This window comes from Lipophrys pholis, assembly GCF_963383615.2.
Source record: "Lipophrys pholis genome assembly, chromosome: 19".
NCBI lineage: Eukaryota > Metazoa > Chordata > Actinopteri > Blenniiformes > Blenniidae > Lipophrys > Lipophrys pholis.
In genome coordinates this window covers 23,557,909-23,584,673 of record NC_137647.1, presented here as the reverse complement: position 1 = coordinate 23,584,673, position 26,765 = coordinate 23,557,909, and the positions used below count along the sequence as shown (strand labels likewise).

The following is a 26,765-nucleotide window of genomic DNA, read 5'->3' as shown; positions in this document are numbered from 1 at the left end:
GGGACCAACAAGACGCCACTGATCGTCCTCTCAGTGCTGCACCGCGTCCAGGACGGAATATCCTCACGGTGACAAGCTCCTGCAGACCGTATGACGGAGGCCACACCGGCAGGGTCCTCTCCTCCATCCATCCTCTCATTCTGTGCCTAAGCTCAGCTGGAAGTGATGCAAGTAAAACCCACAAAGCAACAATCTCTTTCTGTTCCCTTTGACTGGAGCTCCAACTCCACGACCCCGCCAGAGAAAAGGACCTTCTGATATGTGACCGATCTTCCCTCTGTACAAGGACATTCACAAAGCGTGTGTGTGTGTGTGTGTGTGTGTGTGTGTGGTCATAAAGAGAGAAACTACTACAGCTCGTTTGGGAGGATGAACTACGGTGGCTGAGAGGGACCGAGACCTAAATGAACCTTTTGATCTACGAACTATGAAAGTTACTCTAAAAATCCAGTTCATAAAAACACATGAAATGAAAATGTACAATGCTGAAGATTTGAGATGCCACAGTGAGAAAAACTGGTGATTCATTGCAGGTTAATACTGAAACCTGTTTCCTGTCTAGACACCGTGGTCGTTCATGTGGAGTTGAATCTGTAGATGTTTCAGACGTTGAAGCTCCGATTCGCTCTGATGTTTGACCTTCGCTCACTGAACACATGACGTTAGAACACCGTGGCTTTAAAGCTTTTGAAGGTTCAAATCAAAATATGAAAAGATATGTAAAAGTACAGCTTCCCAGCAGCCAATGAGCATCCACAGTTCTAATTCATGCACTTTAAGACTGAATGACCTCTCTGAACATCTCCTCAGCTGAGATGAGCCACAGTTCCAGGACGCGTGTTGTATCGGACACTAACAAAGCAAAGAACCAAACAAGTGGATTGTTCTCTGGTGACACCCTATAAGAGTTTCTAAACTGGACTAACGGGGAGACATTATTAACAGGAAGCCCCTCGTCCTCAGTGAAGAGCTGCTGCGTTACCGACTGTGAATCACAGAAATATACTTTTATTCAATGAAAGGCGACAACCTTCCTCCCAAAGTTTGATCAGTTGAACTTCAGGAAACCGCAGAATGTCCAGGACGACAAACATTTCCTCCCGTTATTCAAACGCTAGAGCTGGTCTGAAAAGTCCTCCGTGTGCAGACCGGACTACGTGTGAAAACGGAAGCAGAGCAACAACAGTAACACAAGTTCTGTGAGCAGGTGGATGGAAAACATCAGTGCTCCTCTGGCGTGGACGAGAAGAGACGTGGAGACATGAGAAGAGACGAGGAGACAGGTGAAGAGACGAGAAGACACGAGGAGGTGGACTGATGCTGACACGAAGAGACACGAGGAGGCGTGGAGGTGGACTGATGCTGACATGTGGAGACACGAGGAGGCGTGGAGGTGGACTGATGCTGACACGAAGAGACACGAGGAGGCGTGGAGGTGGACTGATGCTGACATGTGGAGACACGAGGAGGCGTGGAGGTGGACTGATGCTGAGATGTGGAGACACGAGGAGGCGTGGAGGTGGACTGATGCTGACACGAGGAGACACGAGGAGGCGTGGAGGTGGACTGATGCTGACATGTGGAGACACGAGAAGGCGTGGCGGTGGACTGAGGAGACACGAGGAGGCGTGGAGGTGGACTGATGCTGACACGAGGAGATACGAGGAGGCGTGGGGGTGGACTGATGCTGACATGTGGAGACACGAAGAAGCACAAGGAGGCGTGGAGGTGGACTGATGCTGACACGAGGAGACACGAGGAGGCGTGGAGGTGGACTGATGCTGACACAAGGAGATATAAGGAGACCCTCAAACATTAACACTTGGGGAGTCATGACACTTTAAAACGTGGAGAAATGGAGGGATGAAGATAGACATGGAGGAGGAGGAGGGTGGCGAGCAGTAATGATCCTGTTGGGGGTAAAAAGAGGCTCTGAGCAAGACAAGAGTCTGGACGGATACATGGGCATTCAGCCGTTCATCTAGTGATGGAACATTGAAGAAGAAGCTGGCAGAAAGGGGAGGACGTGCAGGAGCTGCACAAGGTTTTGGTTTTCTGGATTTGGCTGCAGTTTGGGGGGTCAGTCCAGTTTAAAGGGCGGGAGGGGGGTCGGGTCAGGGGATCTCTTGTCATGCGGGGGCGTGAGGTCAAAGAGGTCTTTGTGAGGTCTTCATTTTAACTGCCGTAATGCATGGTGTTGCTGGGGATGACCATGGGCGAGGCCATGGAGATGGCAGCACCCCCCATGGTGAACTGGTTGGTGACGGGATAGTAAGTACCACTGCTGCTGGGCCCGGACTGACCTGTTGTGGCCCCTGGAACAGGAAGAGACCGGTGAGCTGACAGGTCGCACGCACACACAGTTTAAGTGAGCTGAGCATCGTTTACTCACCCTGAACGATGCCAGTGCTCATGATGGAGCCCATCCGGGAATGAGTGTGGTTTACAATCCCAGTGTTCACTGCAACCAATCAGAAGACACACGCATGATAAATACACACACTTATGTAGGAACTGTTAATGTGTGTGTGCTCCTCCTCTCGTCTTTTATTTCAGCTGTGCCTTGTTTTTATTTTGTTTATCTTGATTTTTGTTCTTCTGACTTCTGTACCATCGACACCAAGTTTTTGTGTAGGGTGCAGTGAGTGTGTACATGCAGTGTGTGTGTAGGGTGCAGTGTGTGTTGGATGCAGTGTGTGTGTGTGTGTGTAGGGTGCAGTGTGGCTGTATGTAGGGTGCAGTGTGTGTACGGCATAGTGTGTGTATGGTGCAGTGTATAGGATGCAGTGTGGGTGGGTGAAGAGTGCAGTGTGTGTGTGTGTGTGTGTGTGTGTGTGTGTGTGTGTGTGTGTGTGTGTGTGTGTGTGTGTGTGTGTGTGTGTGTGTGTAGGGTGCAGTGTGTGTGTGTGTGTGTGTGTGTCTGTCGGGTGCAGTGTGTGTGTAGGATGCAGTGTGTGTAGAGTGCAGTGTGTGTAGGGTGTAGTGTGTGTAGAGACCTGTGTGTGTGTGTGTGTGTGTGTGTGTGTGTGTGTGTGTGTGTAGGGTGCAGTATGTGTCGGGTGCAGGAGGAGTGGTGGCCCTACCCAGGGGGATGAGGTTGTTGTGAGACACTGGTGGGCCGCTGCCGATGACTGTGCTGAGGTCATAAGCTGCAGGCATCCCTGAAGAGCAGAGACAGAGACAGAGACACAGCAGTCACACCAACATCTCACCAGCGTTTGAACACGACACACAGCCGACATCAACGGCAGGAGCAGCTGTGGTTTGTGTTCCAGTGTGGAGCTGAGGCGGACGATCACCGACCCAGGTCTTCACACTGACATTTCACTGCAAGAGAAGCTCTCCTGTCAGTTTACACCTCAGGACTTCTGAGCTCCAAACCCAAGAACAAAGGCTCTTTTTGGTTGAACCTAAAACCAACTGGAAAACTTATTTCATCAAATCTGGAGACAACAGGACAGAAGTCAGAAGAACAAAAATCAAGAAAAATGATTGAAAACCACGTCGTTTGTCCTCATCACGACTTCTGCAGCCCGTCTGGCATCAGACACATCCTGTTGGTGAGAAGAGTCGCTGATGGACGGGGAAGTGGGCGGCTCAGTGTGTGTGTGTTCACCTGATACAGGCATCCCCTGACTCATGTTGTAGGCAGCCCCTGTGTTCCACATATTCTCAGAAGGGGAGGTGTAGTGTGAGCCGGGAGGGGGGTTGGGGGTAGTGCCTGTGTACCTGCAGAGGCAGACGGACCCGGTTGGAAACAGGACACACACACCACTACACAAAACAGCTGGAGAGTGTGTGTGTGTGTGTGTGTGTGTGTGTGTGTGTGTGTGTGTGTGTGTGTGTGTGTGTGTGTGTGTGTGTGTGTGTGTGTGTGTGTGTGAGAGAAGGAGACCTGGACCAAAGTGGCAACACACTCACCTGAAAAAGGGGTTCTTCAAGTCCAGGAGGTTACTGGACTTTGATCCTGTCTGGTCCACCTGGGCAACAATACTGATGTCATAGCTCTGTCTGTGGGTGGACAGACAAAGACACAGACAAAGACACAGACACACACAGGCACACACAGGCACACAGGCACACAGGCACACACACACACACACACACACACACACACACACACACACACACACACACACACACACACACACACACACACACACACACACACACACACACACACACACACACACACACACACACACACACACACACACACACACACACACACACACACGTGTTACAAAACCTGCATGTTTGCCTGCCGATGAAAGATTTCATTTTATTGTGGATTTTAAGTAACAACTCTTGTCTTATTTCTTCACGTGTCAAATGTTTGGTTCATAAAAAAATAAGCACATTTGTTATTTCTTTGTAGTTATGATATGTGTCAATGCTGTTGGAAAGCAGGTTTCATTTAAACTGAGAAACATTCGGGGTGCTATCAACGGATGTGCAGGACGTCAGAGTGGAATTCTTGTTTTATATTTTCTTGAACGATGTTTTGTTCCATCGGTACATCACCACAGAGCCAATAAGAAAAGGCAGCCTACCTCTTGTTGGCCACCAGCACCGCCGTGCCGGACAGCGTGTCCCCGGCCTTAGTGAAGAGAGGCGACTGCAGCAGGCAGCGGACCTGGTACCAGTGGGTGAGGGGCTCCGTGGGGGCAGTGGACAGCCATATTGTCATCCTGGAGAGGAGGGGGGATTTGTCAGCTGTTCCATCAAGAGTCAGTTACACATATTTACAGCTCTCTGCCTAAATCCACATGTCCTGAGCTCATGTTGTCAGTCTGCCTGCACTACAGCCAACCCAACAGGGGGTGCTCTGTGGTGTTTGCTGCACATAACCAAGCAGGCATGCAGGAAACAGGCACAACTGCAGACTGACTCAGCTGAAATCTCTCATGTGGCGTCATCTTCCTGAGCACTCTGTGGTCTGGGTGGCAGGATTCCATTTCTCCGACATTCCAACACATCAATCAGCAGGAACAGTGAAAGTCACTCATTCGGCCAGGACCATGAAGCAGCTGTGACTCACTTCACTGCCTCTCATCTTCTAGATTTGAACTCAGTGGATGCAGTAAATGCTTTGGACTGCGTTGCTTTCAGCTCATCTTCTTTTGACTTACACTGATCCCATGAACGCCACGTCAAACCAGAAAGCCAAGCCGTGCACCAGACCAGAGTGCATCATGTGGAACTTAAAGGGAATCTCTATCCTGCAAGAAAAAACACAAAGATCAAATCAGTTACAAAAATGTGCTTTTCCAATCACACAGGTTGGGTTTTATGAAGAGTAACTTTGGTTTTAGACGTTCACTGGTTATATTTCATGTTAAGATCTAGTCACATGTCAAACAATGTACTAAAATAATAACAACTAATCTTTCAGTTCCTCAGTGCTCTTCAGACAGAATGGACAATGAAAATTCTATCTATAAGGAATAAAATTGAAGACTCACTGCCTAAAGCTGTCACAGACCGATCAATCACATCTTCAGATCTCAGTAGAACCTGATTTCCAGTTTATAGAGCTCTGAGTTCTCCTCAATCGTGGCTTCATCTAAACCAACAACTTGTCTGTTGGATCCAATCCAGACTAAACTGTTCAAAGACATTTTCCCCCTCATTAGAAATCAATACTAGATCAGATCAACTTTAATAACATGATATGTACCAGAAGCCTATATTTGCTGTCGTTAAACCTCTTCTTAGAAAAACCCACCACTGTTGATCCAGGTGTTTTAGCAAGTTACAGGCCAAAATCCAACCTTCCCTTTATTTCTAAAAATCTAGAAAAAGTTGTTGCAAGTCACTGAGGGACCATTTATGTACTTGATGACCTGTTTGAGTGTTTCCAGTCAGGCTTTAGATTCATCATAGCACAGAGATAACATCAGAGTTATTAATGTTCTCATGGCCTCAGACAAAGGACTGGTCTCTGTTCTGGTCCTGTTAGATCTCAATGCTGCTTTTGATACTGTTGATCAGAACATCCTGATGCAGAGACGGGAACATTTCATCAGGCTTAAAGGTTCAGAAGGTTTATATTTATCAGACAGGTTCCACTTCCTTCAGGTTGATGACTCTTCAGCTCAGACTGAAGTTAAACATGGAGTTCCACCTGGTTCTGTTCAGGTCCTATACTTTTCACTTTGTACATGCTTCCTGTAGGGAATATTACTAGGGAACGTTCCATTAACTTCCACTGTTATGCAGATGATAAACAAATCTATTTATCAATGAAACCAGGTGATACTGATCAACTTGTTCAACTAGAAGTTTGTCTTAAAGACTTTAAAGTCTTGATGAGCTGTAATTCTCTGATTCTGAACTCAGATACAACCGAGGTTATATTTGGCCCAAAACATCTGAGAGAGAAATGATCTAAACATCTTGTAACACTGGATGGTATTACTTTGACCCCTGGTACCACTGTGAGGAACCTGGGAGTTACGAGCATTTACTCTTAGCATTTACCGTTATGGTCTTTAATTTTCCACAAAACACACTCCATGTAAAAATAAACAAAAAGCATGTAATGACTATCAAGGTGTTTTAAGATGGACAGTGTCTTATAAGAAATACTTAATGCAATGCAGTAAATTTCTGCTGGTGGTATCGTAGATGGACGATCAAAGCAGCTTCCAAAATGTACTCCGTATGGATGTGGAGCAGTTTACTAAATAGCAGTAGCCGTAGGTCACAGCATTAGTCACGATCACCCCAAATATCTCACTCCGTCTTAATGTCATCACAAGTTGTTTTTGGTTGCAAGACCAGGACAACGGTCGTCCTGGAAACAGTCTCCCAGTGCAATGTAGGACCACCGATTTAGAGCCAAGACCAAAGACGTGGTCACGATTGCAATCTTGCGTCTGGGAAAGCTGTCGTGGCTTTTAGAAAGGCAGGCACACTCTACTTTTAAGGCAAGGCTTAATACAGCTTACAGTTAGGGCGGGTTCAGGCACAATATGGTGAAGGTGTGTTCGAAGATTAGTGGACTTCCTGCTGAGCAGTGTGTTCTGAGTAGCAGGCTTGTGGCCAGTCTCCTCGACTCTCAGTGTCTCAACACAGGCGCTGTTCCCTGCATCTGGTTCTGCTGTCCAGCACGTACGACCCAATGAAGGAGAGCGACCTTTGTCCCCAGTGCTGCTCTCCTCCTGAACTTTAAGGGGTTACAATAACCTCAAGCTCTGTGCAACAGTGTCTCATGTGCAACATCACAATGGCCTTGCACAACTATTTAGTTAGACACATACTTTTACCTTCACACTGTACAATATTATCACTCTGCCTATTCTGCCGTTTTAATTGCTTCTTCCATATATATATATATATATATATATATACATACATACACACACACACACACACAAAATACTGCCTTAATCACCTTCGCAGCAGCAGCTACTCACACTTACTAAATTAGTTACTTAAATGGATGTCAGTTAAACGCAGGTCAAATCTCCTCATTTAAAACAGGACCTCAAACAAAATTCATTAAGTTACTCAAGAAAATACCAGAATAGTGTCCTTTCTTTTTTTCTAAAGAGTCTGGATCATTGAGCAATGATGAAACAAATGTCCAGTTTCTGGGAGGTTTCTTCAAACACACCTGTAAAGATCCTCTTCTTTGGCCTCCAGGAAGTTGACTGTGTATTTGACTGACTTGGCCATCAGAATACGGATATCGAATGTGTCCTGGAGGGAAAAGAACAGCAACACTTAACACTCACTCACGTCTGTCACTTTGAAATCTGAGGCAGACCAACTCCGCATCACTCACCACGATTGGCTGACGGAAATATTCGTCCACTGCTGCCCCCCGCAGGGCAGAGAGGTCAACACCGTGGAAGGACGGCTGGTACCTGCGGGCAAAATACAACTGATGAAGACTGGAGTTCCAGGTGGTTCTGTTTTAAGCCTGTTGCATAGTTTAGCAAATAAAACATTCCATCTTCAGTCATGTGACTCTGCAGGACACCGACGAGCAGAACAGCTCTTCAGGGTTCATTTCCACTATTTAACATTGAAAGCTTCTGTGTACGTGTCCAGTTACAAGTCAACTCTTTGAAAAGGGACGAAATAGTTTAGAGTTTAAAACTTGTATCGACACGTTTGTTGTACTTGTGACTTTAATATGATGAGAGATTTTACTTTCTTGGTCTTCAACATTTATTGGTATAATCATGGGCATCAATACAATCGTTGGTTCACAAATTATAGAATAAAGTAATCCCATCACTGGATTTTATAATAACATCATTTGAAACTTTGATTTCCAAGCCGCGATGTAGTTTGTAAAAAGAACGTTTTAGTTGTGACAAACTACGTCTGCCAAATTCAGCAATAAAACTGATTAAACATAATTTAATCAGTCTGGACGATCAAGGAAAATGAAAGTTTGTATGATGGTGAAAAAAAATTATCCTGAGCACTTCCTAAACAATGACTTTACTCTAAATGTTTGTACTTCAACCTTAAAATGCTAAAGAGAAAGAAAGAAAAAAGTTGAGTTCTCTCTCTCTGCTGACGCAGCTTCAACTTCACTGAACCAACTAACGGTTCAACCATTGAGTCCTTCAGCCAAACGTTCTCTTACCAGAAGTTAGCCTTGGTGAACTGTTCCATGTAGAGCTGCTCGTCTGTGAAGGGAGCCAGGTGGACGTCTCCAATGGTGGGGAACATTTTACCTGAAACACACACACAGTTTTCAGACGGTTCATGTTTCTGGCTTCTAAATTAATTCAATTCTGTTGTTCGATCTCCATTCGCGCACCTTTTGTATCTGGCTATCTGACTTGACAAATAATAGTCAGGATCAGGTCGCATTAAAAATTAATTTCTGATGTTCCCACATGTTTCTGTAAATCTGCAACATGAGCAGAAGTACTGTGGTAACAAAGGAGACGTGCTGAACATGTGCAGGTGCGAGGTCATTCATTGATTGTCTCCACATCCTGCCTGCTCTCAGTGGACAGCCACTGCTCCACTCCAAGTCACTCCAATGTTTGTGTGAATGTGAGGATGTGAAGTGTACAGAGAGAAATTAAAATCAGTTCACCGTTCAGCCTTTGTCACATTGTGTGAACAAACAGAACAAATGTTCTGGAACACAAACATGTTGTCAGCGTCACTCAGAGCAAATCAAGAAGGTGAACATCAGCTGAGCTCCTAAACACTGAAACCCATCCAAACCTGCTCTAAGTTTAATGAGCATTCCTCTCGTCCCCGCCAGCTTACCGTTGGTCTTGAGAAACTTCTTGGCGTGCAGGTAGCTCTCCAGCATGCGCTCATTAAACAGCATGTAGCCCATGGGTTCTGAGATGATGATGTCCACCTGTTCAGGTAGTGTCACCTCCTCCACCTTCCCTGGGATGACCACCACACGCTCTCCCAGACGGTTACTGTTCACCAGCACCTGCAGACACATCACGCCTGGTTGACACGCAGCTCTGCAGCCACACCACTCTGCAGCCACACCACTCTGCAGCCGCTCTGTATCGGCTCCCTCAAGCTTTCGACAGCCAAACTGTTAATTTAATCTCAGTTTAAATCATCTCTTATCTGACATCTTGAGGGGATAAATGTGACATTTAAATGAAAATGTTTGAGTTTGTCACCTTAAGCGTGTTCAGCTGCACTTTGCAGCAGAAGGAAAACCTCAACACATCCAAAACAGGCACTCGGTAGAGCGCATACCATCGCCAACGCCACATTTTACTGCAGGAACTGCATATGCAGTATGTCGGACCCTATTGTTCCAGATCTGTACAAGTTTATACCTGTAATCTTTATTTTAGACATTAACTATATCGACAGAAATGTTTGTATTAATCATAAAGGCTATAATTACCATGAGACTCCACAACATCACATCTGTGTGTGTTTGTATGTTTTAGGTGATCAGATGTGTTGAGTCCCGACGCAGAATGTTTACATTTGTCAGTATCATGCGTTTCGTGCTAACCACTTGAGACTGGATTGTGTTACTTCCACAACGCCACTTCTACTAAATGGCCCGGCGTGCAGGTATGAGTCATCCTGCTTGTGCTGGACGGTATCCTCTGCCCAGGCCGCGATAAGGTACTGTGTCTCTGCAGGCCCCCACACACATACGTCCAAAGTTTCTTTGGAAAGTTTTAAAGACTCAGTATAACTCAGATCGACACATTCTTTTAAACGAAAACACAGCATGGACTGATGATGTTTAAGTTTTAGGTATGAGGTATTTTCCTGCGACGCCACCGTCCTGGGACGCTTCCCAGAACATGCTGTTTACAGTACAAAGTCTCTGTGGTCAGATGCTGCCTGACCACCTCCAGCGAAGTGATTTGAGCGAAAGCGGTTTGATGCCTGTTAACACTCGTTTTTAGGGCTTGCTTCATGTGATCTGATCACCAGAAACGCATGGTAATGCCAGAGGCCTGTACTACGACGCTGGATTTTCTCTTATCAAGGTAACTTCAGGATTAATCCTGGGTTTTCCGTACTACGACACTCGCTCACTCCTCACCGCGATAAATCACCCCTTCAACTTACGCTGAACGTCCAACCCTCCCCGGCTCTTGGAAAATGACCTGCTCATTTTTGAATGATGATTGGTGTACAGATTCAACGCTGAGCTGCAGCTGAGGGGAGAAATTAATTTAGAGTGATCTTTTTGAATTAATAAAAGAAATCCTGGTCACTGAGGCTTTGAAGGGTGTTCTTGTTCTTGACTTGTTCCTAGTCTGTTTAGCTCCACGAAGGTTGATCTGGAATTATTACGTTGATTTGATTTGATTTATTTATTTCGAATGAAGGAGCAATTAAAATTTAAATGAAACAAATGGAAAAGAAAAAATTCAATAAAAATAACTAAAAAGCCAATTTCAACGTAATGCCATTAACATCTGCGAGATTTACATTCTCCTTCCTCATTTTGTTTTGTTTAGTTATTTTATTGGATTTTGTATTTGTCAATGGGTGAAGAATGGGTGTAGGACTTGACAAGCCCAGCCTTCTTCCGATCCCTTTTTGAACAAGTCAAATGTGTATTATATTGAAATCGAAAATTGAAAATTTATTTGTGTTTTTTTCCCCATCTGTTTCATCTAATTTTAATCGTTACTTCGTTTAAAATAAATCAATCAAATCAAATAATTTCTGTACTTTTCAAAGTTAATGATCACACCTGACAGAACTGCAGAAACACTCATTTATGTGATGAATTAATATTCCAGCACTAAACACAAAAGAAACTCAGCCTCAAAACAACTGGATGCAAAATCTAAATTTAGAGAAGATCAGTGAGGAAGTTCAGTCTGACACATTTCTGCTGTACTGAAGTGAAACTGAGTGATCACAGTCCGTTTATACTGTTCAATGAATTGATATCGTATTATCTCATAAAGTCACGCACTAACAAGTCAGGAATGTTCTGGCTTTGGCTGCAGCAGCAGTGTTGCTCTTAGCCTGATGGACGTGTTTTAATTCTTCATATTCTCTGAGAATAACTGCTCCTTCAGTAATCTGTATACTGCTCTGCAGGATTTCTCCGTGTGTGTGTGATTGGTCAGACACTGCAAACTCCGCCCCTTTCATGTGAACGCACACACCTAGGTCTGGGTTGAACCGGCGAGTTGATAACCTGCTTGGTAGTAACGGTGATCAGGATCCAACGTGTCTGGATTAGTCAACCAGGAAACAGAGATCCTGGATATGTTTATCACGGGTCGTAGTGCAGGCCTCTACTGTAACAGGTCGTGTGTGTGTGTGTGTGTGTGTGTGTGTGTGTGTGTGTGTGGGTGTGTGTGTGTGTGTGCACGCGATGTGTGTACATACCTCAGCGTGCTGAGCCATGGTGCTCGCCTCCACTGCGTACACTTTCCTGGCTCCAGCCTGAGCTGCAAAGAAGGAGAGGATCCCCGATCCACAGCCCACATCCAGAACCACCTGCAGGACACATCAAATGCTCAAGGACTGGCGACGTATCACAGATAAAAAAAAAAATACACGTTGAAAGGTAAAAATAACATTCAGACATCCAGTCACTGACCGGAATGTCTGTGACACATGTTACAAGATGCTAAATCAACAGTGAGTTTAATCTGCGAGTGTGTGACAGCACTTAATATCGACTACAGGATCTCAAACAGGGAACCTCTGCTCATCAGATATCAAACACAAAACTGCTAGACTAGATCAAATGTTCATGAGCAGAAAATTCTAATATGTTTGAGCTTCTATTCGTAACGGATTCAGTCATTTCATGGTTTGACTTGGAAGAGACTGTTAGTCTATGTTGCAGTAATTGTACAAAATATCATTACAGCTGGAAGCATTCGTCTCCCTTCAGATGAACTGGGGGAAGGTTTTACAGACGAGTGTTTTAATGTCCTTCCATGATGAAATGAGTCCAGTGAAAACGTGCTCTGACACATGCACAGTCCTGTGAGGTTACCTTGTCCTTGAAGTCACTGTGGTTCTGGAGAATAGCCCGCTGATAAGTACCTGTCCGAACATAGTCCTGCATCATGTTCTGTTGCTGAGAGAGGTAGCCATAAAACTGCAAGGTCACAGGAGAAGAGTTACACACATTCAATATTGTGTGAGCCAGTTACAGACAAACTCCAGAAATGAAGAAACATTTTGGAAGTTAAATCAGGACGACTGTGGGTCAGTGTGGTGGACAGACGGGATGTCAGGAAATCTGGAAGAACCAGAGCAGACGTCAGTCTCATGGACATCTGCAGGCGTTTGAGAACAATACACATTTCAATTCTTTCCTCAAAAGTCACCGCAGTTACTCAGGCTATGTTTACATCACAATAGAAAATGAGTGCAACAGCAAATACTTTGTCGTTTTTGGAGGTCTGTTTACACGACAGCAGAGCTCAGAGTCCCTGCAACTGTCACTTTTCCATCCCAGCGCCCAAGGTGGAACTTTTCTTTGACGCTCGATTCGCCACTGCAGAAACAGCCAGAGGCTAAGGAACTCTGTTACTGCGCATGCGCACCTCCGCCATGGTAAATAGTTACTCTTCTCATGCGTGAGTAACTAACATGGCGGCGTTCGTAGTTGCGCGACTCCCAGTCCCGATTCTACTTTTATAGTTGAGATTCACCGCTAATAGCATCCGATTTGTCCATTCAATCGTCGGGTACTCTCCTTTGTGTTAACGTTTACAGCTTATTGTTCTCTGCACACATGAATGTGTGGTTTCATTATAAAAACAACAGCGCCCCCTCGTGGCCTGGCATGCTAACTCCATTGTTTTTAGTGTCTCTGCCTTTGCCGTGCAAATGCAAAAGTTTTCTGAAATCAACAAGGCCTTGTCACATAGGAGGTTGGCTTGTAAAAACGGGCCTAAGTGAATTCAAAAGCAAACTGCCCCCTACTGTTTAAAAAGTGTATCCCGATACAAATTTTGCTGTAGCGATTTAAATCCTTATCTATATATATATACCTACCTATCTTTTTAGATCGCTATTAAACACATTTCAGTCTGTTACGATGTGTGTATAGTGTAAATGTTTACAGCACAATGACATTACATTATTTAACACATCTTGCAGCTTTTCTCCATTATGAACTGCACCTGAATACATTTGAAAAATTCCACTGGGGCACAAAATGGCTCACACGGCAGCGTTCGACTTAAGTTTTCCTCCAGTTAGAATACAGCAAAACATATTTGGCAAAGGTGATACAGCCCAGCTCACACTCCATGTACCATTGATTGTCAGTGTTTTGTCACTGTGAGCAGTTTTACTTGTGGTCTGGTTCTTCAGATGGATCACGTCACGTTTTCCCGACTGTAAAGTGTGAATGTTCACGTGCTCACCTGGAAATACTGTACAGCAGAGGACTCCTCTGTTCTGTCACTGAACACCGAGTGCTCGCCTAGATGTCCACGACAATTCTTCAAGAGGTTGTAAAAAGACTGAAAGTCTGAAGCAGAGAGCAAACATACAGTTCAAGCATCTCAGCAACACTAAAAAAAATAAAACAGATGAACCAGCTTCTTAGCTTTTTTTCCTGGAGCTTTGTTCCAAGAATTCCCCCCAGGGGTTAATAAAAACATTTCTATTCTGTGGCATTACAATACAATGATTTGCAACTTTCAACAGTATTGTAATGACTTTGGAATTTCTTGTATAGAGAATAGAAAAGGTCTTAAATTCAGTACTTTTGTTCTCAGGATCTGGACTTTAACTTAGAAAATAGTTTGAATTAAAAAACGGGACGTTTTGTTTTCCGATGGACGGCGTAGTGCACATCTGTATATTTATCGTATGGAACAGTCAAACTTGTGAAAAGTGTATTAATTTAAGGACTCAGTACTTTGTCAGCGCCTCCACTGAGATATTATTAATTAGGGAACCTTTTGAGTCTTTTGATGCCACTCTCAGCATTTCTTTTAAAACATGTTGCTGGAATCACAAAGGAAAGTTTTTCTTCATATAAAACATAATCGATGTTATTTATAGGATGGTGCGTCTGTAGTGACAGTCTGGTACCTGCTGGCGAGGAGAACTGCAGCAGGACGCTGTTACAACCCAGAGTGATGATGAACGACTGCTTCCCCACACGGCTGCACTCTGTGTCTCTGGAAACGGAACACTTGAACACACTCGCCTCCTCTCCTGCAAAAAGATAGAGGGAACTGAAGAATTCAGGACATAATACAAGTCTGCACAGAACATGGACTGAAGAGCCTGAAGAACAGCGAGGCCGCCTGCTTTCAGTTGCTTTATCTCCCTCTGCTGCACTAATATCAACTTTCATTATATTTTATTATAAAACTTAATGATATCTATTCATAAATGGATTTGCCTTATATAGGACTTTCTACTGCTTGAGGAGCCCCCAAAGGGCTTTACACTGTTACACAAAGTCAATCACATTCACCCAGGCGGCTGCCATGCGAGGTCCAGCCATTGGGAGCAGTTTGGGGTTCAGTCTCTTGCTCAAGGACGCTTGGGCATGTGCATGGGGGAGATGGGAATCAAACCTGCGACCTTCCCATTGCCAGATGACCACTCTACCGGCGAAGCCACAGCCACCACATATCCATATTACCAAACAAATGTGTATGTCTCCTACTGCTGCTTGATAGTTATCAAATTAATCACCATCTCCATCTAAACATTCAGAACACAGACTGAACTGTGATACTGTGAATTCATGCTGATTGTCAATACATGTCCAAGCAGACTTTACTTACACTTACTTACATGCATTTTTTTTAGCTGCACTGTGAGCAACACATCAAACATAAACTGTAAATACAAAAACACATGTTCGAGAGAGTAAATCATTAAGAGCAGTTTTAGTTTAATAATATAACTAAAGGAGCAAGTACCTTAAAAGAAACTATAAACCTTCACACTGCAGCCATGAGGTTTAAATGTTTCAAGTAAAAATATTGTTCAAAAATTTCAAGTGAGGAAATCAGAAACCTGTTGCAGGTCTAAAGTGACCGACGTTTAATGAGCAGGTACAACCTGCAGGAATAAAAACTATTTAATGAGCATATTCACACGGAGATGAGAAAAACCAGTGTAAAAGGCGACAGGCTGCTCTTCCATGTAACTCTGAAAACGCTGCCTTCAGTCCTGATCCCTCCACACCGGCTGCTCTTCATACTCTGGCTTCACCAGCTGATTTTTAGTTGAGTTTTTTTAACAACTCTCAACCTTTGACCCAGCTTGAGACTTTGCTCATTTTTTATCGTTTTATTGTTTTGCTTCAATTGAATGTATTTTACTGCCTGTTATGTGTGTGAAGAAGCTTCAGACGGCTGCTTTTTGTTTGTGTTTGTTGAGGCTGGTTTCAGTTCAGGAGACGGTTCATGACGGGTTTCAAGGCATCGATCCCACAATTTTTTTAAATGAAACTTTCCAGTTTCATTGGAAAATGAAACTCCTGTGTCTGGACGGCTCCTCCTTTATGGGCAGAGAGTCGATTAAGCACTTGATGTGAACCAGGTGCACTGCCTCACCTCTCTGCCACACATGTATACATACTATACTACTAGGGGTGCACCAGTACAAGTCGGCCACGTTTCTGTCTGAAGCTCAGGTTTTGGGCCACAGTTTCAGTTTGTGTTAAGGCTCCCACAAACTGTGCCATTTTCAGCCATCTGAGACAAAAGAATGGATCGTGCAAGAATCGACATAAAAATGTACTTTATGTTGAGATTATAGTAATTTTTCTGTACTAATTGTTTGATTTTGCAAAATTAAATAAAAGTTTCATGATGTTAACTGTGCGCCACAACAAAGAAAAACTTTCAAGAGCAACTTTAAAGGTTATTATAGCAATATTTTACTGGTCCAACCCACTCAAGATGAAACTCGACTGTATGTGGCCCCTGAAGTCACATTCTATTTAGTATTTATTTTGTATACATCTTTGTTTATATTATATACATGTATACATCTTTATATTGGTTCAGTTATGTGCTTTTAAATAAGTATATTTCTTCCATAACATATTTGGTGGTTGGTTCATTCAATATCAACTGGCCCTACAATTGATCACATATCACAATGTAGTATTTAGTAGTCTACATTGCATTAGAATGCACCATTTAAGGTCTGTTTTTGTTTTAGAATTCCTCCAGGGGAGGCCCCCCCGGACACCCCTCTTTTTTGCTCTACTTATTGTTGTTTTTACATTAACTTGATTTTATTTTACGATAGTATAGTAATAACAAAAAATATATCCATACATTTCACCAGCAATGCTTCAGATCATGTTTGGCGCACACAGAATGAAGAAATGAAACTGCTCGTCTTTGTGTCTTTTGAACAGATGGACTCGGTTTTGGTCGTTTTCCATGACAATAGAGTTCCACCTCAGTATGGGTGGAGACGCAAGGCAAACCAAGAGAGCCAGAGAAGGGTGCGGGCGGCAGGAAGAAACACTCTGGAGAAGTACAGGCCAACTGGGGAAGCCGTACCACAGTATCAAGCTGAACATGACAGGATGCAAACTAGACCACATATGATGGTAAGCTAATGGTAGCTCATGCCAGTTTGTGTGCTCGACTCGGCTCGCTTGGAACCCCGGCCGAGTAGGTACTAGAAAAATACCTGGTACAAGGTACTAACGCGTAATGGTAAAAGTCGATTAGGTGCGAGTGGAAAAGCACCAAAACACTCAGTTACCCTCACAGACTAGGCTTTTGTGCAAAGTATCTGTATCATACTGGTTTCAGCAAATACCAGCAATAATACCAAATCAGAAAGAGGATCAGAGGAATCACACATCACTACTGATTATTACAGGGCCTCTGCAGTAAGATTATAGTATAATCGGTGTGTCAGGAACTTTCTCAGGGCACTGTTGGGCTGTAAAAAATAAAACCCCTATCATAGTACTATATCCCTGAATTAACCCTGAAGTTAAATCACTCAACTGAAATCCAACATCAGAGGTTAAGCCTCCGGTCTTGAAGAATAACAACAGAAGTTTGACAGTAAAATATGAAAACTAGTAATAATATGCACTGTGTATGTAAACAGCAGCAGAAAGAAAATGACATCATATTTTTCAATTCACATCAAAACTCCAAATCCTGAGAGTAAATCAAAGAATAAGAGAATGAAATTTCGCTGTGAAATTAAATTATTTCCCTGAGCAGGGAAACATGGCGGCTATGCAGCTGGCTCACTGTGATCTCGTAGAGCGGCCTGAGATAATCCCACCTCCACCGAGGGATTAAGAGCAGCCTTTGGATTTAAAGCGGGGCATTTTCTGGGAAAAGAGCCAACCACGCAACCTGGAGACTTCTCTGGTCTGGGACAGGGACACCAGGGAAGCAACGGATCTCAGTAAAATTAGTAACTGTTTGGTTTGCCCTGCGTGGTTTCAATACGCCTGAAGACGTCGGTTTTTCGGTTTTCCCATTAATTTTGCATTCATGCTTTACAGTTCAAACCAACATGGCGGCTCGGTCACAAACTTCTTCTATTATTACTATAACATTTGAAAGCGAGAAATAAGCTGTGCTGTTGATTGATTTCTCTACAGCTAATTTAAATGTTTTATGAAAGTTACGCGATGCGCCGGACCTCCGATCTGCTGCAGAATATGGACCACAGGTTAATTTTCCCAGGGATCCATATACAATACTACACCAGCTTCAAACCAATCTCCGGCGTGGAAACATTCTGGTTTTGCTGTCGAGTACACAGATAAGGAAGTGAAAATGGGTAACAGGAATTTCACCGTCTGCAAATGTTACTTAAAACATGCTGCATATATAAAAAGGCAAATACGAGCAATATGAGCATCTCCAGTGCGGGCGAATTGCTGTAACACTTTCTGACAGTCAAGGACTCGAGAAGGTAACACCAGAGAAAAAAACAACCGTCGACTGAAAACGATTTTCAACCGATCAAAAGTGCCACCTCAAAAAAACATGTTCTCTTCATGCACAGAACCCGAACAGAACCTCACTTCCTCCACAAATATTTTCATGAAAAGAAAGGTTTATTAAAACTTGTTGCACTCCACCATAGCTGGCCAGCTTAAACAATCCGAGGTCATCTGTTCGGTCAAGCTCTTCGATGATGAAAAACAAAGACGTTGTTTTGGCTGACGAGAGGAGACGAGATGAAAATGTTAGGGGGTTGGCTTGAGAACTGTCAAAATGTGCCGCATTTCCTCCAACTGCTCGCACAATCCGTCTGATAAACACTGAAAATTTCAGCAACACACCTGCATCCTGTCCATGTTTGGTCAAATCCACCACCAGGCAGCCACACACTCGGTTAATGGACCATGGCGACATCAGAACATGGGATTGGTGGGTGGAAAAGACGTGATGATTTACATTATTTATTATTCATTTAGAATCCAGCAGAAAATAAAACGGAAAGCCATGTAGTGGAAGGCAATGATATGATAAGATAATATAAAATATATATATTAGGGATGTCCCGATCACACTTTTTTGCCCCCGATACCGATCCGATTTTTCAGAATTGAGTATCGGCCGATACCAATACTTTCCCGATCCGATACTCACGTTGCTATTGCAAATATACTCAATCGTCTATTTTTGGAGCAACTAAGATGTCTGAAGCTAAAAGCACTATTGGCAGAAGCTTTGTTTAGCTAGAAATTATTGTAAAACTCACTTATTGAATCAAAATTCTTCTCTTTCTCTTTAGTAGTTGTTGTAAACTGAGGGTACATCCACACGACGAAAAAACGATCTTTGTCCTCCATGGCCTTCTCCCAAAAAACCGTCCACACCTCACTATGAACACGGCTCAACGCGAGGCTTCAGGGCATGTAGTACACATGCCAGGCCTTTAGGGGCGCTGTGACTCACCAAACACAATAAAAAAGCAGAAGACAGACCACATAGAAATTTAGAAGTAGACTTCTGCACATAAACACATAAACCACTATATATAACTCTAGTTTTATAGGTCTATGGCCCCGCTCCACCTGCTTCTAGCTTCTGCAGCTCCACCGGAGCTTCTAGTCCCTGATTGCTGTGGTTATCAGGTGACGTAGTGGACCACGTTTTTTTTTTTTTTTGAGATCGGCGGGGTGATCGACTGGATTTTCCGATCCCCGATCACTCACAAATCACTAATATCGGCCACGATCCGATATTAGTGATCTACCGATCGGATCGGGACATCCCCAATTAATATATATATATATATATATATATATATATATATATAGTATAGTGAAACCTGGTAGTCGAAAGAACAGCATGCAGTCAAGTATCCCAGCAGCCTTGGGAGTAGGATCCCAATACAGGTTAGACTCCCAGGACCAGATTGGACACACTGGCCTTCTTGCTTGCACAGTTGAGGATGACGATTTCAAATTCACGATTGAGGCCTTTGACAAGAGACTGACTGGGGCAGAGAGGTGATTAAGCTCTGATGAGAATCAGGTGTGCGGCCTCACCTCTCTGCCCATAAAGGAGGAGCCGCCCAGACACCCAGGAGTGACAGGCTGAAAAGCCTGTGTGCAGACCTCAGGTTTGAGTTTGTTTGTGACTTCATTTAATAAAGAAGTATGATTTGGGGAACTCTTGACTCTGTGGGGGAACCCGGCGGTGAGAGCCTGCCATCGCCGGGTTCCCCCACAGAGTCAAGAGTTCCCCAAATCATACCTGCTTTATTAAATGAAGTCACAAACAAACTCACCCCCCAAAAATGGACCAAAAGCGACTCGCAGTGTCATTTTGGCAATTATTTCATCCTATTGTTGCACTGAGGAGAACAAACTACTGCTGAGATTTGACCAGATCCCTCACCCACACTCTGCCACGTGTAAAAACTTGCATTGACCAACGCACCGAGGACTGGGAAATACCACAAGACAAAATTCGGACAGTCATCACCAATAATAGAAGCAACGTGGTTGCAGCGGTCAAAGCTAATGAACATGCTGAACCGAGCAGCTCCGAGGACAGCGAGGTGAATCAATCCTTGGAGAGTGACAACGGAGGCCATGAGGTGGCTGAAGATGACCAAAGGTAAATCATTTCAGATTATGTCTGTCATACTGGGCTAGGCCTGGTTACATTCACTTTTAGCAATGAAGATGTATGTGTCACAGTGCATGTCAGTCCATATACTGATTATTGAATTGCAGTGTTGCTTTAATGAACTTTCTACAGTAAGCATAATTAACATGAGCAACACTTACCTTTCTTGCTTTCACACAGCACTTTGAAAACATATCGACATCAAAAACTCCACCTCCTTCCAGTCCTGCTCCTCCTCTTCCCTGGTGGAGTTCTCTTAGATTGTAATGTGCTATCAGCTAACATAAGTGTTGCTTTTAACTACTTCCTTTTCTGTTTCTGTCTTATCCATCTAGGTTTGGCGTCATAGGTAGACCTCTGCATTATACACACACTGCAACTTGTGGTGAAAATGATTCACATGGAGCAAAGTGTCAAACGACTATTGGACAAAGTGCTTGTCAAGCGCTTTAACAAATCGTTAGCAGCAACGGAGTGGCTGCTTCAGCTGTGTCAACTTTCCCCCGGTCAAAGACTGTCTCACTAGATCAGCGGTGGGCAAACTACGGCCCGCGGGCCACATTCGTACAGAAGTGCCCAAATCAAATCATCATAATAATGACTGTATTCATTAGACCTTGTCCTGTAATGCCCACTGCTCCACCATGGGGCGCATTAGGTGACAACAGCTTCTGGATACTGCTTGCAGGTGGCATCCAGAATGTAAATAACAACAAGGGAGGACGGCGAAGCTAAGCTAAAGCTAACACCGCTCCGGGTCTCCTTCCTCTCAAATGTGCTTTTGTGGTGAATAAAGTGGACGAGAGAAGAATCCACATCACTCACATCAAGATACCTTTGTCTCAAAAGCTGTTATTTGTCATATTTATAGATAGACATTTACATGGTACAATGAAAGCTTATGTTTTCTGGTCCCACAACCTATAATTAACTAAAAGATCACAAAAATAAATAAAATAAACTAGATCCATTCTGTCGCTGAAGTTGACGGTTGTTATCATGAAATCTATTGTGACAGAATAAATATATTTGCATTTATTTGTCATATTTTGAATAATATCCTTCCATAATCATGATTACACTTTATTTTATTTATTATATACTATACTTCAACAAATTATCAAAAAAATGTCACTGTCATTTAGTTATACCCTTTGAACAGAAATTTAGTCTTAATATAATAGTGCTATATTACAGCGGAGAAGTGGTGGGATTTAATAAGATGTACTTATTCCAACATGCAACCTGATTATATAGTTCTGCTGTTACTTATTCAGTTTTTGATTGGTGAAAAAACTTTGGTTGATTGGTGTGAACTGTTGATTTTAATATTTGAATCTGAGCATGTTCAAAATAAAAACATTTAATGAAATAAAATTAAATGAAACAAATCACCTCACAGATCCTAGATGAGAAGTGAACATCTCAGATCTGCTCTCCGAACTGCAACAACAAGACTAACACCACACTTTGATGTGAATATAAGTATTAACACCGTGATGCCTTCTTTATGTTTATGCTTGATATGTATGCATCTGGAGCTGACCTGGCCCACCTGTCACATTTTATAAGTCAGTGTGGCCCCCATGCCAAAAAGTGCCCCCCACTAGATGCTCCAGCACATACCTGATGATATCACGGCTTCTCCAAGTCAAGGACTCAGTAGTTCAGGTTGCTGATGGGATGAGCTGGGACTATCTCCTGGCAAGTGAGTGGCAGAATCAGACGACGTCAAGAGATTTGCTTTTTCTTTTTGCCAAGCACACCCAGATTCTCCAGAGAGACACAGAGTCTTTATCCCTGTTAGTACCTTGTCTCTACGGACTGTGTGCTCACCTGTCTGACTTCGCCTTTAGGGTTTCAGCTGAAGGACCAAGACTCTCTGGCAAAGGAAGATGAAACAGCAATCACCTGATTTCTTGATCTCACTGACACCATGTTTTCACCTGCTGCATTGCTTACTTGAGTCTTTAGCTTTTACAGGTGACCTCAGTCAAAATAGAAGAAGAGTAATCCTAGAGAGAAGCGCTTCCCTCAAACGAAACTGAAGGCTAATTCTGCTCACAGCGACTTGTTCCTGTCGCTATCACTGATAACCAACTCTGTTTGACTGTTTGTACCGACTGTGAAACTGCACGAGAAGCCTAATCTTATGTACCATTTACAAAATTCAAAGATTGTCTTATTTTACAAGCACATTTGTTTTATTTTAGGCATTTGTCTGATACTTCTTAATAGGTTCTCAGAAATAAAGCCATAAAAGAGGAATGTTTGTTTGTGCTATGTTCTGAACTCCTGTGTGTGTTTGTCAACATTTTCACTGAGAGACATCACATTATGAATTAGTTAGTGAATTAATTGGCGTCCTGTCCAGGTGTATCCTGCCCTCACCCACAGTAGACTGGGATTGGCTCCAGCACCCCGCCACCCTGAACTGGATAAGCAGGAAAGAAGATAGATGGATGGATAGAGAGATGAACTAAAGAGGCTGCACTGTGTAAACACAACATGTGTTACACATTTTACATCATCTCATACACATACAACATGCATTCCTATATGTCTGAAGCTCTCAGCACCTTCTAACACAGGTGTCCAACATCAGGTCCCCGGCCCAAAACCAGCCTGCAGGAGGCGCCAATCCGGCCAAACCACCAAGGAAATTGTAAACATTTCAAAGTAAACATAGATTTTTTTTTAACAAGAGTCGCATGCACAACACAACACTGAGACCCAAGCTGAGATATTGGAGATGCTGTATTGAAAGAAAGCCACCTCGTTGCTATCAAGCCAGCCTCACGCCCTCGCTGTCACAGGGAGTTTATAAAAACAGCAGAATGCAACAGATTCACGATCCGATTAGACGATTTTCCATTTTTTTGCACCAGAAGGTTTCATCAAAATTGATTTTATGTTGTCATTTTTGTTTGGTTTGTGAAAATGTCGACACTTTCATCATGTATACTCTGCGAGACAACAGCGAAAACCTTTAGAGATTAAATGTCATAGTTATTATGGCTCTATTTTACCAGTCTGGCCCACTTAAGATGAAATTGGGCTGTTTGTGACCCTGGAACTAAGATGTGTTTGACACTGATGGTCTAACATGTTCCTACACCTGCGTCCACAATGTAGCTACACATTTCTACAAAACTTGGAGGGAAGTTTGGAGCAGACGGCCTGGGGGGGGGGGGGGGGGGGGGGGGGAGGGGGGCCCAGAGAGCACACCCGGGGACCAGGGGGTCAGGGGATCGGGCCCCAGGGGCCCAGAGACCATACCCGGAGACCAGGGGCCAGGGGATCGGGACCCAGAGAGGACACCCGGGGGCAAGGGGCCCAGAGAGCATAACCGGGGGCCAGGGGCCCTGGGGAGCGGGACCCAGAGAGGACACCCGGGGGCCGGGGAGGGGGACCGCCTGCACACAGGAGGAGGAGCCGCGGAGGACCAGGCTATTGTTCCAATGAGAACAAAGATGAATGCATAAGTTATGAGGGCCCGGGCACACGGTACCACCTCAAACACAAATACAGGTTCGCTCTATGAATCGTCCAGAGCTCCAGGAGTTTTAAACGAGCCCACAGAACCGGCCGAACCGGAACCCACCGGGACGGAGAGCCTGCGGACCGGAGCCAGCGGCGGAGGGTCCGGGGCAGTGATGCTCACTGACCCCGGCTCCAAAGCCAGTCACGCAGGCTAAATCAGCTACCAGCGGAAAAGCCCGGCCTCCGGGGGGCAAAGTGAATTTTAGAGAGAAGGAGTGTGTGTGGGTGTGTGTGAGAGAGCGAGAGGGAGAGAGAGAGAGAGTGAGAGTGAGAGGGAGAGAGTGAGAGTGAGAGAGAGAGAGTGTGTGAGGCGCCGGATCCGGAGGCAGAAGTAGTGCGGGAGCAGTAAACGCATCACGGCTCGAGCTAGTGGCTTTGTTAATGTGGCACTTTGAAACACACTCCGCTCGTTAACGGTTCACTCAGTCCTGCTCCCTCCACAACCACCTGCCCCTCGCTCCCGAACGGCCCCTCTGACCCGGGAAGCCCGCCGCACCGCACCGACGCGGACTTTTAAAGAGAAAAGGAGGGAAAACAGCGGGGCTCCGGAGATGGCTTAGCTCGCGGCTAACGCTAACTAGCCGCTGCATAGCATGGTCGGCCACCGGAGCAGCCGCGGCCGGGAAAGTCCGCTCACCATTGGAGAGATTGATTAGAGCCGCGTCCTGGGACGTCTTCACCTCTAACCGCAAGGGCTGCTGCTCCGAGTGTCGCTGGATGTCTCCATTCGCGTCTCCAATGGAGAGAAGCCGCACGCCGGGGAACACCGACACCGCCATCTTCGATTCTGAGAGTCGTGGAGACGGTTCGTCAGCTCGCATCCACCACGCAGAGCTGGAGCAGGCTGGCCGGGCGGGTAGGGCGACCCCTGGCGGGCCAGAGCGGCTACTGCCCGCCCTCTGCAGCGGGGGAATCACTGTAACAACAAACCATCACACTCCGAGTCACCCTGTGGAGGGCTGAGCCTCCTCTCAGGGCTTCACTGTCCCGCCACCACGCTTTAATTAGAGATGATGTTGGGATCCACAGCCAAGGGAAGCGGGTCTCTGCTCATTCTATTCATTATTATTTATAGAGTTGCACGTTGGAGCAGTTGTTCACACTCTCACTCACAGCGAGAAGATTATGGGTTCAAATGCAGCCAGGCCTTTCTGTGTGGAGTTTGCATGTTCTCCCCATACGCGGTTCCTCTCAGGTACTCCAGTTTCCCCCCCACAGTCCAGTGAACATGCACTGGGGCTCCCACCTGCTCCTCCTGAGCGCTGCCCAGTGTGGCTGCCTATTCAAATTGTCAATGAAGTGAAGACATTTTCTGGAGGGGATTAATAGCATGCGACTCTTATTATTATTACACACTGATGGGTTTGCTCCAAATCTTATCCTATCATTTTCACTTGTTACCACCAAGTGAACACAGAATGCTGTAAATATTGTAAATATCACTGCTACTGTGTGTATATTCCCTATCTGGGTCTCCTGTACTTCTATGTGAATATATGCATATATATTTATCTAGTTATACATTTAGATATACATAGTCTATTCTCTTGTGTGCCACAAGTCTTATTATCTAGAAACTAATTGTGTAAAGTGGAGCTGCTGTTATGACCAAATTTTATCATGTGGGATTAATAAAGTCCGATCTAATCTAATCTAAATTCACTGATACAAATCTGTGCTTTAAGTCAGTGTTTCTCCAAGTAGCATATGACCAACCTGAACATACACTATTTAAAATCTTATTTTTCAGGCATGACAGACAGTTTGGCTTGTTTTAAATGTTATTTACTTATTTTTAGTCCTTGATTTTACAGTATTATCTTAAATCTAGATTTAAAAATCTTATATCAGGAATTCTTTTCATGTAAAACTTGTCACAAAGCAGCAGATTTATAGGTGAGCTGCAACCCCGTCCAGGTGTTTGTTGCAGCGGCGACCATCAAGGTTGCTGAAAAGGTGTGGATCTCGCTGCAGCGGCAAGCTGGAGGATTGGACCTCTTCCCACGTCTGATGGAGTGAGTGATGGAGGAGCTCAGCATGAACAGGAAGTCCAATCCAAAGACAAAGGTCTGCAAAGCTGTACTGAAAGACCTCTGGGCCTTACAATGGTCAGCAGCGGGAGTCCATGGGAAAATCACAGCATCCAATTAACCACCACTTGATCGTTGTGTGTTTGTTGAGGCACATCATTGACCTCTTTAAATGATGTTGAACAAAGCTGGCTCCACGATTATCTGTAAGGAAACATTCATGCTCGTGACCATTGGTGTGGTTTTAATGGTGGGTCTTTTTTCACTATAATCCATCTGCTGCAGGTTTCCAGGATTTGCATTTTGAAGCTTTTCCAGTTCATTCAGGGCCCGCTTGGGCTTTCTGTGTTCTCCTCTTATCTCCCCTAATTCCTAAAAACTCATAGTATGTCAGGCTAATTGGTGACCCATGCCAAGTCTGCTGAACCTCAAAATATTAGATGAAGACATTGCAAACAAAAGTCAGACTATTGAAGTTGATTCATGGAAATTTGTGGCTGAAATGGAGGAGAAAGAAGCTCCTGGTGTAGCAATGATGTAGTCACTCTATCAAGATACTCAATACGACACTTATACCATTCTTTTACAAGTTTTTGAAATATAATACTAAATAACCATTATCTTTGAGTATACATTGTTTTGTTTAGTCAGTGGAAGAAAACTATTTCTT

The 26,765-nt window shown here is 44.2% G+C and overlaps 1 protein-coding gene across 1 annotated transcript; it reads right to left on the bottom strand.

Moving 5' to 3' along the window:
• Window positions 1–1,378: 1,378 nt before the first annotated feature.
• carm1 (coactivator-associated arginine methyltransferase 1) lies at window positions 1,379–24,855 on the bottom strand. Its single transcript, XM_080487984.1, has 16 exons — window positions 24,703–24,855; window positions 14,512–14,637; window positions 13,836–13,942; window positions 12,452–12,556; window positions 11,833–11,943; window positions 9,250–9,427; window positions 8,609–8,699; window positions 7,793–7,874; window positions 7,622–7,707; window positions 5,133–5,222; window positions 4,554–4,691; window positions 3,922–4,011; window positions 3,617–3,729; window positions 3,084–3,161; window positions 2,393–2,461; window positions 1,379–2,315 (listed from the first exon to the last, which is right to left on the bottom strand). Exons 1-16 carry the CDS (start codon window positions 24,842–24,844, stop codon window positions 2,176–2,178), a joined length of 1,746 nt encoding a protein of 581 aa, XP_080344110.1. The 5' UTR covers window positions 24,845–24,855; the 3' UTR covers window positions 1,379–2,175.
• Between the last annotated feature and the right edge of the window lie 1,910 nt (window positions 24,856–26,765).

Bases quoted from the DNA above. Each gene is read 5' to 3' on its own strand.
- carm1 (XM_080487984.1), bottom strand. From the start codon at position 24,844: ATGGCGGTGTCGGTGTTCCCCGGCGTGCGGCTTCTCTCCATTGGAGAC. The intron at 4,012-4,553 runs GTAGGCTGCCTT...GTCCACCCACAG, and splicing joins GTGCTGGTGGCCAACAAGAG to ACAGAGCTATGACATCAGTA. The intron at 2,316-2,392 runs GTGAGTAAACGA...TTCCTGTTCCAG, and splicing joins GAGCACTGGCATCGTTCAGG to GGGCCACAACAGGTCAGTCC.